Here is a 15,744-nt window from a genome sequence, read left to right as displayed (position 1 = left end):
TGGTTTAACAGTACACTACACTGGTTTAACAGTACATTACACTGGTTTAACAGTACATTACACTGGTTTAACAGTTCATTACACTGGTTTAACAGTACATTACACTGGTTTAACAGAACACTACACTGGTTTAACAGAACACTACACTGGTTTAACAGTACATTACACTGGTTTAACAGTTCATTACACAGGTTTAACAGTTCATTACACTGGTTTAACAGTTCATTACACTGGTTTAACAGTTCATTACACTGGTTTAACAGTACATTACACTGGTTTAACAGTTCACTACACTGGTTTAACAGTTCATTACACTGGTTTAACTGTACATGACACTGGTTTAACAGTACACTACACTGGTTTAACAGTACATTACACTGGTTTAACAGTTCACTACACTGGTTTAACAGTTCATTACACTGGTTTAACTGTACATGACACTGGTTTAACAGTACACTACACTGGTTTAACAGTACACTACACTGGTTTAACAGTTCACTACACTGGTTTAACAGTACATTACACTGGTTTAACAGTTCACTACACTGGTTTAACAGAACACTACACTGGTTTAACAGTTCATTACACTGGTTTAACAGTACACTACACTGGTTTAACAGTTCATTATACTGGTTTAACAGTACACTACACTGGTTTAACAGTACACTACACTGGTTTAACAGTACATTACACTGGTTTAACAGTTCACTACACTGGTTTAACAGTTCATTACACTGGTTTAACAGTACATTACACTGGTTTAACAGTACATTACACTGGTTTAACTGTACATGACACTGGTTTAACAGTACATTACACTGGTTTAACAGTACACTACACTGGTTTAACAGTACATTACACTGGTTTAACAGTACATTACACTGGTTTAACAGTTCACTACACTGGTTTAACAGTTCATTACACTGGTTTAACAGTACACTACACTGGTTTAACAGTTCATTACACTGGTTTAACAGTACATTACACTGGTTTAACAGTTCATTACACTGGTTTAACAGTTCATTACACTGGTTTAACAGTACACTACACTGGTTTAACAGTACACTACACTGGTTTAACAGTTCATTATACTGGTTTAACAGTACACTACACTGGTTTAACAGTTCATTACACTGGTTTAACTGTACATGACACTGGTTTAACAGTTCATTACACTGGTTTAACAGTACATTACACTGGTTTAACTGTACATGACACTGGTTTAACAGTTCATTACACTGGTTTAACAGTACACTACACTGGTTTAACAGTTCATTACACTGGTTTAACAGTACATTACACTGGTTTAACAGTTCATTACACTGGTTTAACAGTACATTACACTGGTTTAACAGTACACTACACTGGTTTAACAGTTCACTACACTGGTTTAACAGAACACTACACTGGTTTAACAGTTCATTACACTGGTTTAACAGTACATTACACTGGTTTAACAGTTCATTACACTGGTTTAACAGTACATTACACTGGTTTAACAGTTCACTACACTGGTTTAACAGTACACTACACTGGTTTAACAGTTCATTACACAGGTTTAACAGTTCATTACACTGGTTTAACAGTACATTACACTGGTTTAACAGTTCACTACACTGGTTTAACAGAACACTACACTGGTTTAACAGTTCATTACACTGGTTTAACAGTACATTACACTGGTTTAACAGTTCATTACACTGGTTTAACAGTACATTACCTCAGCTCTGGTCGCTGCTCGCCTGATGCTCCAGCTCTCCTACAAAATACCCAACATGCATGTCAGCCAATCAGGACAACAGGGGCGTATTTCAGAGTTACTTAACTCATAGTAAGTAGCAAACCTCCTAACAGAAGAGCCCTATGGCTTCATTCTCCTAGCAAAACAAAGCCATAGGGCTCTTCTTTTAGGAGGTTTACTACTTGCTCTGAGTTAATTAACTCAGAGTTTTCACTAAACCTGCTTTCTGGGACACCCCCCATGTGCTAAATGATGTGTTGCGTCTTGTTTTTCCACGGGGTCCTAGTGACCCCGGGTTACATCCTCAATGGGAAAATAAGCAATACAAGCACAGTACTTGGCATTAGGGCGTAACCTGTTTCCGCTGGGATGGGATCGATACCGTGAAAATTAAAGGAGTAGAAGCACAAGCTCCCTGCAAGTGAAACTGTCTCAGTTGACATGGTTTTCATGGCAGATATTAGGCCATGGGGATCTTTTGTTTATTTTGTTTATCAGTTCATCTGGTTTCCTTTTCACCATCCATTAAGTCGTGTAATTGTTCTTTTCATACACTTTCGTACAGTTATGGTTATAGACACTCCACCTCACTACTCCCTAACCCTAACCGTATTCTGAGGGGAATTCATTTGTAAAAAAAAGAGACAAAACACACAATAAACTAATTTAAAGGTGAATTTGACTGACAGTATTATTATTATTATTATTATTATTATTTTGTTCAAATTTTCCATAGATATTATGATAAGATTCAAGATTCAAGAGTTTTATTGTCATGTGCACAGCAAAACAGACAGTTACACTGTACAATGAGATTTTTACTTCATTCAGTACTTTTACTTTAATATCATTATTGTGAATTCTTTTGGCCACAATAATTATGTGGTGAAAATCTTGATATTGAGACAGGCCTAGTTCAAATCCATCTCAGTCTGCTGTAAATGTCAGCTCTCTGTTTGTCCCTGTCCACACCTTACAGTGAACAGAGCAGAGCTGTTTCAGCGAAAGGCTGCACATACTCCACAGACAGTGAAAAGTACGTCTGTGTTGCTTTATGATTCTAGATTTACGTTTACATTTTCTGTTTTCGAGTTGAGTGTTAAAGAGTTTTTGATTTCCTAATGTGTTGTTGCACTTTCACCTGGTGTTAGTGACCTTGCAGTTTAAGGTGAACTTAAAACCTGTCAATAAGACCAAACTTAACCTTATTCCTCTTTATTCATAATATGATATAATATAATATAATATAATATAATATAATATAATATTTTTGAAAGAAGATTCATGCCTTTATTAGAGCTAAACAAGGGTTGTCAGCACCAAACAGATCTATATAGTCACTATGTATATACAATATCTATACATTCATTACATTTATATACAACATCTATATATTCACTATATCTTTATAAAATATCTATATACTCATTATATCTACAGCTACACAATATCTATCCATTCACTATATTCACTATTTACACTTTTCCGGCACTGATGCAAGGCAGCAGCCTACCCAGTAGCTCTGTCTGTGTGTGGTGTTTTTTTCTACTTTTTTAGAATTGTGTTTCTTTTTTTGTTTGTTTGTTTGTTTTTTACTTTTTCTGCTCATCTACTGCACGTTCAGTGTGTATTCTGTGTATCCTATGGACACGCCCGGATCACCGCACAGGCTTCATATGGCTTAAGCCTAGGGGCCCCCATGCCCCCGCGCCTCGGAGGGGGCCCCCGATTGGTCAAAAGAAAAAAATATATATCATATTCATTAGCTCAAAATCACGCCCCCGCCGCACAGGGGGCCCCCAATTGGTCAAAAGAAACAAAAACGTATTATTCATTGACGCAAAATGAATATTTAAATAACCGGACACTGATTGGTTATGGGGAATCCGCCTTTCATATATAAACGTTAGGCGTCACGTACTGTGTCAGTCTGTAGTTGAACAGCGACAGTACTTATGAGCGAAAGAAAATAATAAGTTGTCAATTCCTTGAGTTTTAGCTGTTCTGTTTCACTGGCCCAAAAGACCAGAGTTTAATAGTTTAAAATAGTTTGAAAAAAAAAAAAATAATAATATAAAAAAAATAAAATAAAATAAAAACAACAAAAAAACACACAAAAACAACAAAAAACAAAACAAAAAATATCTATCTATCTATCTATCTATCTATCTATCTAGGCCTATCTATCTATCTAGGGCTATCTATCTATCTATCTATCTAGCTAGATGAAATAGATGTAGCCTAAGGTGGGCGGACGAGGGACGGGCAGACGGGGGACCGGGAACGGGGGTGTTGGGGGGGGTTGGGGGCCCACAGCAGCTTGTAGCCTAGGGGCCCCTGACCATGTTAATCCAGCCCTGCCTATGGATGTGGAATTTTCTCTTATGCAAGTGAGTGGCAGAAACTTTGTTTACTCAGGGGAAGAACTACTCACACTCTGAACGAAGGGTCATGCTGGCACAAGGCACCCCATTCCGGTGGAACTGAGGTGAAAGTACAGAGGATGCAGAGCCAGCGCTAAGCTAAGGGCGAGGCGAAGCTAAGCTAAGCTAAGGGCGAAGCTAAGCTGAGGGCTAGGCGAATGGATAAACGCTGGAGATATAAGCATCTATTCCCTCGGTGGTCATGGGGAATGTGAACTTGCTGGTCAACAAGACCGACATGCTAGCGGATCTGGTTAGGAATCAGAGGACCTCCCGGGAGTGCAGTCTACTGTGTCTCACGGAAACGTGTCTAACTGGCAACGCTTCCGATGCTAATGTGGACATCCCCAGATTCACCACCGTGAGAGCTGACAGGGACGCGAAACTTTGCGGCAAAAGCAAAGGTGGGGGACTCACATTGTTTATAAACATCAGATGGTGTAAGTCAGGACATGTGACTGTTTATAAACATCAGATGGTGTAAGTCAGGACATGTGACTGTTTATAAACATCAGATGGTGTAACTCAGGACATGTGACTGTTTATAAACATCAGATGGTGTAACTCAGGACATGTGACCGTTTATAAACATCAGATGGTGTAACTCAGGACATGTGACCGTTTATAAACATCAGATGGTGTAACTCAGGACATGTGACCGTTAAGGAGACGATCTGCTGTCGGGATATTGAACTGCTGGTGGTGAGTCTCTGACCAGACTACATGCCTAGGGAGTCCTCGCACGCCATTGCTGCTTGTGTTTACATTCCTCCACATGCAGATGCAGGGACGGTGTGTGACATCATACATGCAGCCATTGCGAGGCTACAAATGCAACACCTGGAGGCACTCATTGCTATGTCTAGTGATTTCAATCATATTACCCAGATTTGACACTCACTGCTTTTTACCAGTATGTAGACTGCCCCACTAGGAAAAACAGGACAAATTGACCTCCTGTATGCCAAAACATAAAATGCCACCCCCCTGCCCCCACTGGTTAAATCTGACCACAACCTGGTCTACGTATGGCCTCGGTACAAGCCTCAAGTCCAAAGGCAACCCAAAACAACATGCTCTTTCTGGAAATGGTCTCCTGAAGCTGAAGAGACTCTTAGGGACTGCTCTGAGTCCACAGACTAGAGTGAGCTTCAGGAATCACATAGAGCGGAGGATCACACACTGCACGACAGACTACCTGAACTTTTGCATGGACATTGTCATTCCTGTCAAAACTGTGCACTGCTTTGCTAACAACAAGCCCTGGATAACCACAACAAGCCCTGGATAACCACAACAAGCCCTGGATAACCAGCGATGTCAAGGACCTCCTCCACAAAGGGAGCTGAAAATATGCTTGCGAGAGGCAAAGGAGTCTTTTACAGGAGGAAGGTTGAGGAAAAGCTGCAAGTGAATAACATGAGGGAGGTCTGGAACGGAGACCGTCACAGGCTGCAAGCAGAGGTATGGCAGTACGACAAAGGGTAATGTGGAGAGAGCAAATGAGTTCAACCTCTCCTATAACTGGTCTCACTGCCCTGTTCCGGCTTTAACAGCTACTGTCTGTACAGCCATCACACCCTCACCTCCCTCCATGGCTGCTTTTGCACCCCTACCCCAGAAAGCCCAGCCCCCAGGTTTGACATGCACTGGACCTCCTGCAGTTTCCCTACCAGGAGAGGGTGGGTGTTGAAGATACCATCCACTTTCTCCTCCATTGGGCCTACTCTCACCTGGATAAGGGAAGTGGCATTGTGAGAAACGTGTTTTTCAATTTCTCCAGTGCCTTCAACACCATACAGCCCCTCTGACTGAGAGATAAACTGGCCAGGATGCAGGTGGACCCGTACCTTGTGACCTGGATCACTGATTACCTCACTGGCAGATTGCAGTAGGTCAGGCTGAGGGACTGCACATCAGAGGCTGTGGTCAGCAGCACAGGAGCTCCACAAAGGACTGTTCTTTCCTCTGTCCTCCTCACTCTATACACACTGGACTTTACGTACAGCTCAGAGACGTGCAACATTGCAGAAGTTCTCGGACGACACTGCTGTTGTGGGGTGTGTCAGAGGTGGACAGGAGGGGGAGTACAGGAGCCTGGTGGGAGACTTTTTTGCATGGTGCCAGTAAAACCAGCTGCAGCTGAATTCATCAAAGACCAAGGAGTCGGTGGTGGTGGACTTTCATAGGTCTGGGCCACTCTCCATTGAGGGGGTTGATGTGGAGGTGGTTAGGACCTTGGGCTGCAGCTGGATGACAAGCTTGACTGGTCAGATAACACGGACACTCTCTACAGGAAGGGGCAGAGCCGGCTCTATTTCCTGAGGAGGCTGGGGGCCTTTAACAGCTGCGGGAAACTCCTTTCATTCAGTGGCAGGCTGCTGTCTCAGAGCTGCTCAGTGGACAGACTTACCAGATCCTTTGTCCTCAGACCCATTCAGTGGCAGGCTGCTGTCTCAGAGCTGCTCAGTGGACAGACTCACGAGATCCTTTGTCCCCAGACCCATTCAGTGGCAGGCTGCTGTCTCAGAGCTGCTCAGTGGACAGACTTACGAGATCCTTTGTCCTCAGACCCATTAGGCTCCTCAACTCTTCCCAACGGGGGGGTGGGGAGAAGTTTAGCACTTGGCCTGTTTCTCTGCTCTCGGATTGTGTGTCCTCTCTGCCTCTTTTGTTTCTTTGCCTTATTTCACTGGCTTTTGTGGATGCACACTTAGTCACTTTATTTACTGGCATTCACTTTATTTACTGCACACTTCATACTCACCATGAAATCATTTACTGTCACTGCACATTTTTAGCATTCTTTTGCACTATGATATTATTTATTTATTTATTATTTATTTATCTACTGCATTAACATTCCCAATTCTCCATATGTACAGGAACTTTAAATCTTAAGTTTAAGTCTTTAGTACCCTATGTTTATGTACAGGCAGTCTCCTCATACTGGCTATTTCTGAAACTGGACACTGGAAATTTCCGAAAAGTCTTGATTGGCAACCCAGTTCTGTGACAGTTAATAAAAGCTTATGAAATGCTACAGCTGGAGGGTGTCCTTATAAATCTGACCAAACTGAGACAGAGGAATGTCTGTGTGTATGGTCAGATGAAAAGTACATATAGAGGTTACATATGGGGCATGAAGAATGAAAAGTACATATAGAGGTTACATATGGAGCATGAAGAATGAAAAGTACATATAGAGGTTACATATGGAGCATGAAGAATGAAAAGTACATATAGAGGTTACATATGGGGCATGAAGAATGAAAAGTACATATAGAGGTTACATATGGAGCATGAAGAATGAAAAGTACATATAGAGGTTACATATGGAGCATGAAGAATGAAAATTGGAGAAGGTGTTAAACCTTCTAAGAATAATCACAGGGTATGACTGGGAAACATAAACTGATAGACAACGAATGTCTGACATTTCTAAAGCATTGATTTACTGAACTATTCATGGCTGTTCACTTTTAATGTGCAGCAGCTAATACTAGTTTACAGAGATTAGACAAAACCCAGTTTTGGACAGTAAGACTGATGCCACTGGAAACAAATGCCCTCTCTTCAGTACTGAGACTGACTGAGAGAAATACCATTATTCTGATGAGTACTTTTACTTCTGCTTGAGTCATTAGTATTATAAAGTAACGATATTTTTACTTGAGTACAGTTTTTTCTTACTCTACCCACCTCTGGACTGATTTATGCGTCATAGAACTGCCCAGTTTTGTTGGGTTCCGTTCACATACAGAGGAAAATGGACATAAATCAAAGCTGCTTGAAGAGCTTGGAATAGAGATAATACTGAGATGAATGTTCCTTTGGGAGAAGGGAGGCGAAATGTGAAGAGCATGGCCGCACTGGTGCAAATATAACAGGGTATTTGCGCTCTTTATAGGACTGAATTCATATTTATATTACCGGGGAAAAAATAATACAGATCATTGTTTCATCTGTATTGTACCTGAAACAGCAGGACATGTAAGTTTATTCAGCAATAATTTATTCTCCAGTTTACTGGAGAAATAACAGTCTTATTTGACAGCGTCGCACGGGGTGGACGGGTTTTAGGGTTTGTAGAGTTTGTGGGAGAACGGGAGCGTTCGGTGAGGGAGTTTAGCATCGTCACAAAGCGGGTTCAATACATATTCCACTACAGTAGGTGGCGACATGCACTTTTTTTATTGGGACAACCATGCCAAAAAAGAAAAAGAGGGCGACTCGTGTTTGAAGGCTACACTTTGCTGCAGGAGTCATCTGAATCTGTGGAACCATACCTCCTTGAGGTGATCTGAGGAGCACGTTATCAAGCTGGATGGATGCGTCAGGGGACGAGTTCCAGAAGTACCGGTCACCTTTGGTGTCCCGGTACGCCAGCAAAGAGATGGCTTATAACTTTAGCGACAAGAAGAAATTCACAACCTGGAGAAAACTGTGGATTTACCTCGCGAAAGCGGAGAAGGTTTGTATATTGTTGTTATATTCATGAAATTACATATATGCATAATTTCACTCTCAGTGCAGGGATTTGTTTCTTAAAAAGAATACCCGCCGTGTCCCCTATTCATATTTGTCAGAAGTTTTCGACCTTGAAGAAGTCGTCTCAAGTTCTGTGTCCTATAAATAGTTATAAGGAGGTCTCTTTGAAAGAATAAGTGTCGCATGGCGCTTCATCGTTTCTTCGTCAGTGAGTAAAGCGTCGGCAGGGTGCAGTTCCGGGTTGTAATTACTATGATGAACAGCACGTGCTTGAATGTTTCTGTTATTCGGTTAAAGTTTAGTTGGTCTCATACGGATTGGAGTCTGAAAAACAATCCGCCCCCAAAGACATACGCGCGCGCGCGCACACACACACACACACACACACAGATCAAAGATACATAGAAGAATTAGCCGCGGTGTAGGGCAGTTCCACACATATCCGTTCTGAATCAGAGCTGGTCACTAAGAGAGAATGGTAAACAAATGAGACTATAGATAAACCAGTGTAGCGTGTGGAGTTGTGTGTGGTTGATTGACGGTGAATTATGCATTAAACATGTAGGCATGTCTTATGACTTACACTCACACACACACACACACACACACACACTAAACTCACTTCACATGGGCCACATTAGCTGATTGTGACAGAATTAGATTAAAGGACAGACTGCCCATTCACAGTTAAAGCCATGCAGCTACTCTGTGTGGTAGTGTGCGCGTGTGTGTGTGTGTGTGGGAGCGCCTATAAGGAACAGAGCAGCTCCATGTTTTTTCACAATGTGTCTATGAATATCGCTGAATGTGAGAGTAATGTGAGAGTAACCCCCCCCCCCCCCCCCCCCCCCCCCCCCCCACCAACAGGATCTGGGCCTGCCGATCTCCGACGCCCAGATCGGGGAGATGGAGGCCCATGTGGACGATGTTGATTTCTCCATGGCGGCGGAGGAGGAGAGGAAGCTACGACACGATGTCATGGCACACGTTCATACTTTCGCCCACTGCTGCCCCGCTGCCGCGCCCATCATACACCTGGGCGCCACTTCCTGCTTCGTGGGCGACAACACGGTGAGGGCCACGCCTGTGTCACAGCGTGTTGCTGTGTGTACATGCGTGTTTTGTGTGTGTGTCTGTGTCAGGGATGAAAGAGTTACATGGATGTGTGGATTTCCAAATCACTGCATAATTGATTCACCTGAGTGTAAAGAAACTGATGCATGGTTAGCGAAATCTATTTTAAATGTGATTATAACAGTAAAGAGGGGTGTATATGAAAGCTGTTTTAAATGTGATCATAACAGTAAAGAGGGGTTTATATGAAATCTATTTTAAATGTGATTATAACAGTAAACAGTGGGGTTGGCGTATATGAAATCTATTTTAAATGTGATTATAACAGAAAAAAGTGGGGTTGGCATATATGAAATCTATTTTAAATGTGATTATAACAGTAAAGAGGGGTGTATATGAAATCTATTTTAAATGTGATTATAACAGTAAACAGTGGGGTTGGTGTGTATGAAATCTATTTTAAATGTGATTATAACAGTAAAGAGGGGTGTATATGAAAGCTGTTTTAAATGTGATCATAACAGTAAAGAGGGGTTTATATGAAATCTATTTTAAATGTGATTATAACAGTAAACAGTGGGGATGGCGTATATGAAATCTATTTTAAATGTGATTATAACAGTAAAGAGGGGTGTATATGAAATCTATTTTAAATGTGATTATAACAGTAAAGAGGGGTGTGTATGAAATCTATTTTAAATGTGATTATAACAGTAAAGAGGGGTGTATATGAAATCTATTTTAAATGTGATTATAACAGTAAAGAGGGGTTTATATGAAATCTATTTTAAATGTGATTATAACAGTAAACAGTGGGGTTGGCGTATATGAAATCTATTTTAAATGTGATTATAACAGTAAAGAGGGGTGTATATGAAATCTATTTTAAATGTGATTATAACAGTAAAGAGGAGCGTATATGAAATCTATTTTAAATGTGATTATAACAGTAAAGAGGGGTGTATATGAAATCTATTTTAAATGTGATTATAACAGTAAAGAGGAGCGTATATGAAATCTATTTTAAATGTGATTATAACAGTAAACAGTGGGTGGGGGTGTTTAAAAGCTGTTTCCAGTGTTAGAAATTGTGATCATCATGAAATGAATTGTTTTAGTTTAATCTCTCTGAAATGAATGAGGCATACATTTGGTATATAATCATATAATTGATGTTCTCTCTCTCTCTCTCTCTCTCTCTCTCGCTCTCTCTCTCTCTCTCTCTCTCTCTTTTTTTTTCAGGACCTGATCATGTTGAGAGATGGCTTTGATATTCTCCTCCCTAAAGTCAGTTAATTGGAGTAATCTCTGTGTTGTAAAGGACTGAATGTGTGTTTGGGCTTTTGGGTGGAGTAATCTCTGTGTTGTAAAGGACTGAATGTGTGTTTGGGCTTTTGGGTGGAGTAATCTCTGTGTTGTAAAGGACTGAATGTGTGTTTGGGCTTTTGGGTGGAGTAATCTCTGTGTTTTGGCCCTTTCATTTTCACTAGAAACGTGTTAAAAATGAAATGAAAGGTCTGTAGAGTTATTTTACCCCGAGGCTCTGAAGCCCAATTTATACTCCTGCGTCGAGTCTTGATTTGATTTCGTTTGATGATTTCGTTTGATGATTTCGTTTGATGATTTCGTTTGATGATTTCGTTTGATGATTTTGGTTGGTGATTTTGGTTGGTCTGTCTCTGTCTGTCTGTAGCTGGCCTGTGTGATGGATAGACTTGCCAGTTTTGCTGAGAAGTACGCTGACCTCCCAACACTGGGCTTCACTCATTACCAGTAGGTCCAGTAGCCAACTGTGGGGCACACTGGTTGACCCCACACCACAGCAGACTGGTGGTTATGTCATGTGATGACTGTCGTTAAAACAGTAGACTCTTGTGCCCTCTCACCTTTCTCACTCATTCTGCTACTCTTGTCCCCCCCCCCCCCCCCTCGCTCTCTCTCTCTCTGCCCCCCCCCCCTCTCTCTCTCTCCCCCTCCCCCCTCCCCCCCCCCCCCCCCCCCTCGCTCTCTCTCTCTCTCTGCCCCCCCCCCTCTCTCTCTCTCTCTCTCTCTCTCTGCCCCCCCCCTCTCTCTCTCTCTCCCCCTCCCCCCCTCCCCCCCCCCTCACGCTCTCTCTCTCTCTCTCTCTCTCTCTCTGCCCCCCCCCCTCCCTCCCCCCCCCCTCCCTCTCCCTCCCTCCCCCCTCTCTCACCCTCCCCCCTCTCTCGCCCTCTCTCTCTCTCTGTCTCCCACAGGCCTGCACAGCTGACCACTGTAGGGAAGAGGGCCTGCCTGTGGCTGCAGGATTTGACCATGGACATGCGGAACTTGCAGCGAGCGCGGGACGACCTGCGTTTCCGCGGCGTGAAGGGGACCACGGGCACCCAGGCCAGCTTCCTGCAGCTCTTCCAGGGAGACCATGACAAAGTCAGCACCTTACCTTTTTCAGTGCTCTTCTAAAATATCCTCTCAGTTATTCTGCGTCCCCTAATGCCTACACTGTGACACTAAGTTAACAGAAGAACCTGCTGTGTGTGTATGTGTGCTTGTGATCTGAAACCTGCTCCACAGCAGAATTAGAGAGATCTCATTTAGACAAATGTCCTTTACATCAAATATCACACATTTATCCCATCATTTATTCACATTTCTGCAAACTTACGTACTTCTGGAAACACAGCTACGCCGCCAAGTTCAGTACTGGATCAGAGTTAATAACAGGGGGCTACAGAAGTTCAGTACTGGACTAGAGTTAATGAACACGGGGCTACAGAAGTTCAGTACTGGATTAGAGTTAATGAACACGGGGCTACAGAGGTTCAGTACTGGACTAGAGTTAATGAACAGGGGGTACAGAAGTTCAGTACTGGATCAGGGTTAATGAACACGGGGCTGCAGAAGTTCAGTACTGGACTAGAGTTAATGAACAGGGGGTACAGAAGTTCAGTACTGGACTAGAGTTAATGAACAGGGGGCTACAGAAGTTCAGTACTGGACTAGAGTTAATGAACAGGGGGCTGCAGAGGTTCAGTACTGGATCAGGGTTAATGAACAGGGGGTACAGAAGTTCAGTACTGGACTAGAGTTAATGAACAGTGGGCTACAGAAGTTCAGTACTGGACTAGAGTTAATGAACACAGGGCTGCAGAAGTTCAGTACTGGACTAGAGTTAATGAACAGGGGGTACAGAAGTTCAGTACTGGACTAGAGTTAATGAACACAGGGCTGCAGAAGTTCAGTACTGGACTAGAGTTAATGAACAGGGGGCTGCAGAAGTTCAGTACTGGACTAGAGTTAATGAACAGGGGGTACAGAAGTTCAGTACTGGACTAGAGTTAATGAACAGTGGGCTACAGAAGTTCAGTACTGGACTAGAGTTAATGAACAGGGGGCTGCAGAAGTTCAGTACTGGACTAGAGTTAATGAACAGGGGGCTACAGAAGTTCAGTACTGGATTAGAGTTAATAACAGTGGGCTACAGAAGTTCAGTACTGGACTAGAGTTAATGAACAGGGGGTACAGAAGTTCAGTACTGGACTAGAGTTAATGAACAGGGGGCTACAGAAGTTCAGTACTGGACTAGAGTTAATGAACACAGGGCTGCAGAAGTTCAGTACTGGACTAGAGTTAATGAACAGGGGGCTGCAGAAGTTCAGTACTGGATTAGAGTTAATAACAGTGGGCTACAGAAGTTCAGTACTGGACTAGAGTTAATAACAGGGGGCTACAGAAGTTCAGTACTGGACTAGAGTTAATAACAGTGGGCTACAGAAGTTCAGTACTGGACTAGAGTTAATAACAGGGGGCTACAGAGGTTCAGTACTGGACTAGAGTTAATGAACACGGGGCTACAGAAGTTCAGTACTGGATTAGAGTTAATAACAGTGGGCTACAGAAGTTCAGTACTGGACTAGAGTTAATAACAGGGGGCTACAGAAGTTCAGTACTGGACTAGAGTTAATGAACAGGGGGCTGCAGAAGTTCAGTACTGGATTAGAGTTAATGAACAGGGGGTACAGAAGTTCAGTACTGGATTAGAGTTAATGAACAGGGGGTACAGAAGTTCAGTACTGGACTAGAGTTAATAACAGTGGGCTACAGAAGTTCAGTACTGGATCAGGGTTAATGAACACAGGGCTGCAGAAGTTCAGTACTGGACTAGAGTTAATGAACACGGGGCTACAGAAGTTCAGTACTGGACTAGAGTTAATGAACAGGGGGCTGCAGAAGTTCAGTACTGGACTAGAGTTAATGAACAGGGGGCTGCAGAAGTTCAGTACTGGACTAGAGTTAATGAACACAGGGCTGCAGAAGTTCAGTACTGGACTAGAGTGTATGAACAGGGGGCTGCAGAAGTTCAGTACTGGATTAGAGTGTATGAACAGGGGGCTACAGAAGTGTGAGAGAAGAAGTGATTGTTTAACATGAGGGAAGAGGCAGTGCTAACAGCTGGAATGCTTTGAACACTAATCCTCAAAACAGCTAAACTATCACAGTAAGAACACAGTGAGTCACTGAAACAGCTAAACTATCACAGTAAGAACACAGTGAGTCACTGAAACAGCTAAACTATCACAGTAAGAACACAGTGAGTCACTGAAACAGATAAACCATCACAGTAAGAACACAGTGAGTCACTGAAACAGATAAACTATCACAGTAAGAACACAGTGAGTCACTGAAACAGCTAAACTATCACAGTAAGAACACAGTGAGTCACTGAAACAGATAAAATGTCACAGTAAGAACACAGTGAGTCACTGAAACAGCTAAACTATCACAGTAAGAACACAGTGAGTCACTGAAACAGATAAACCATCACAGTAAGAACACAGTGAGTCACTGAAACAGATAAACTGTCACAGTAAGAACACAGTGAGTCACTGAAACAGATAAACTATCACAGTAAGAACACAGTGAGTCACTGAAACAGATAAACTATCACAGTAAGAACACAGTGAGTCACTGAAACAGATAAACTGTCACAGTAAGAACACAGTGAGTCACTGAAACAGATAAAATGTCACAGTAAGAACACAGTGAGTCACTGAAACAGATAAACTGTCACAGTAAGAACACAGTGAGTCACTGAAACAGCTAAACTATCACAGTAAGAACACAGTGAGTCACTGAAACAGATAAAATGTCACAGTAAGAACACAGTGAGTCACTGAAACAGATAAAATGTCACAGTAAGAACACAGTGAGTCACTGAAACAGATAAAATGTCACAGTAAGAACACAGTGAGTCACTGAAACAGATAAAATGTCACAGTAAGAACACAGTGAGTGTTTTATAACATGACCTTGGTCTAGCTGTTTGTTGTCTGTTTTGTTGAGAGGAGGGTCTGGACATATTCTCTTTTTCTGCAGGTTGAGAAACTGGATGAAAAGGTCACTGAAATGGCTGGATTTAAAAAGTAAGTGTGTATTTTTTTTGTAGGGGTTTGATCGTGGTGTTTGATTGTGATGTGTGAACGTGGTGTTGTATGCATGTGTGCTGTAGAACAGTCTGTGTTAAAGAGCGTGAAAATGTGTTCACTCAGTGGCCAGATTATTAGACTCATCTAATGGAGCATCGCATCTTGTGAGTCTGTGCGTGTGTGTGTGTTTGAGAGAGAGAGAGAGAGAGAGTGTGTGTGTGTGTGTGTGAGAGAGAGTATGTGTGTGTTTGTGTATGCGTGTGTGTGTGTTTATGTTTGGGGTTGACCGATTATTGGCCTGACCAATTATCGGATCCGATATCCAGCATTTTTATGATTATCGAAATCGGGTTTTTTGTTTTTGTTGCCGATAAAATAAATTAATTTTAAAAATACTCTACTTTGGCTCTGATGCGGTCGCCTCACCCTGTCTGTAGTCACCACTCTGTGGTCTAGAGTAGTGTCCCACCCACAGCACCATCTGATTGGTTACACGTCATGAGTAATAGCCTATCAGCACTGAAGGCTACTGTGTTGGGCAGTGAGGAACGCATTTGGAGACTGGAGCAGCTCTGGTGAGAGAGCAGAGCTTTGTTTTGAAGGTTAGGGTTAG

At 42.4% G+C, this 15,744-nt stretch overlaps 1 protein-coding gene across 2 annotated transcripts in view; it reads left to right on the top strand.

Annotated features, from left to right (window-relative positions):
• The first annotated feature begins 8,405 nt into the window (after window positions 1–8,405).
• adsl (adenylosuccinate lyase) overlaps window positions 8,406–15,744 on the top strand; it is an 18,031-nt gene continuing 10,692 nt past the window's right edge. For both annotated transcript variants that reach the window (XM_030793444.1, XM_030793445.1), the window contains exons 1-6: window positions 8,406–8,638; window positions 9,523–9,726; window positions 10,972–11,016; window positions 11,423–11,502; window positions 11,964–12,135; window positions 15,082–15,128. In XM_030793444.1, coding sequence (XP_030649304.1) covers window positions 8,492–8,638; window positions 9,523–9,726; window positions 10,972–11,016; window positions 11,423–11,502; window positions 11,964–12,135; window positions 15,082–15,128 — 695 coding nt within the window. In that variant the 5' untranslated portion in view covers window positions 8,406–8,491. The remainder of the gene's footprint in view (window positions 8,639–9,522; window positions 9,727–10,971; window positions 11,017–11,422; window positions 11,503–11,963; window positions 12,136–15,081; window positions 15,129–15,744) is intronic.

The sequence above is a fragment of the Chanos chanos genome, chromosome 16, assembly GCF_902362185.1.
Source record: "Chanos chanos chromosome 16, fChaCha1.1, whole genome shotgun sequence".
NCBI classification, from domain to species: Eukaryota; Metazoa; Chordata; class Actinopteri; order Gonorynchiformes; family Chanidae; genus Chanos; species Chanos chanos.
Note: the sequence above shows the minus strand (reverse complement) of the source record. Positions and strands in the feature narration are given on the sequence as shown.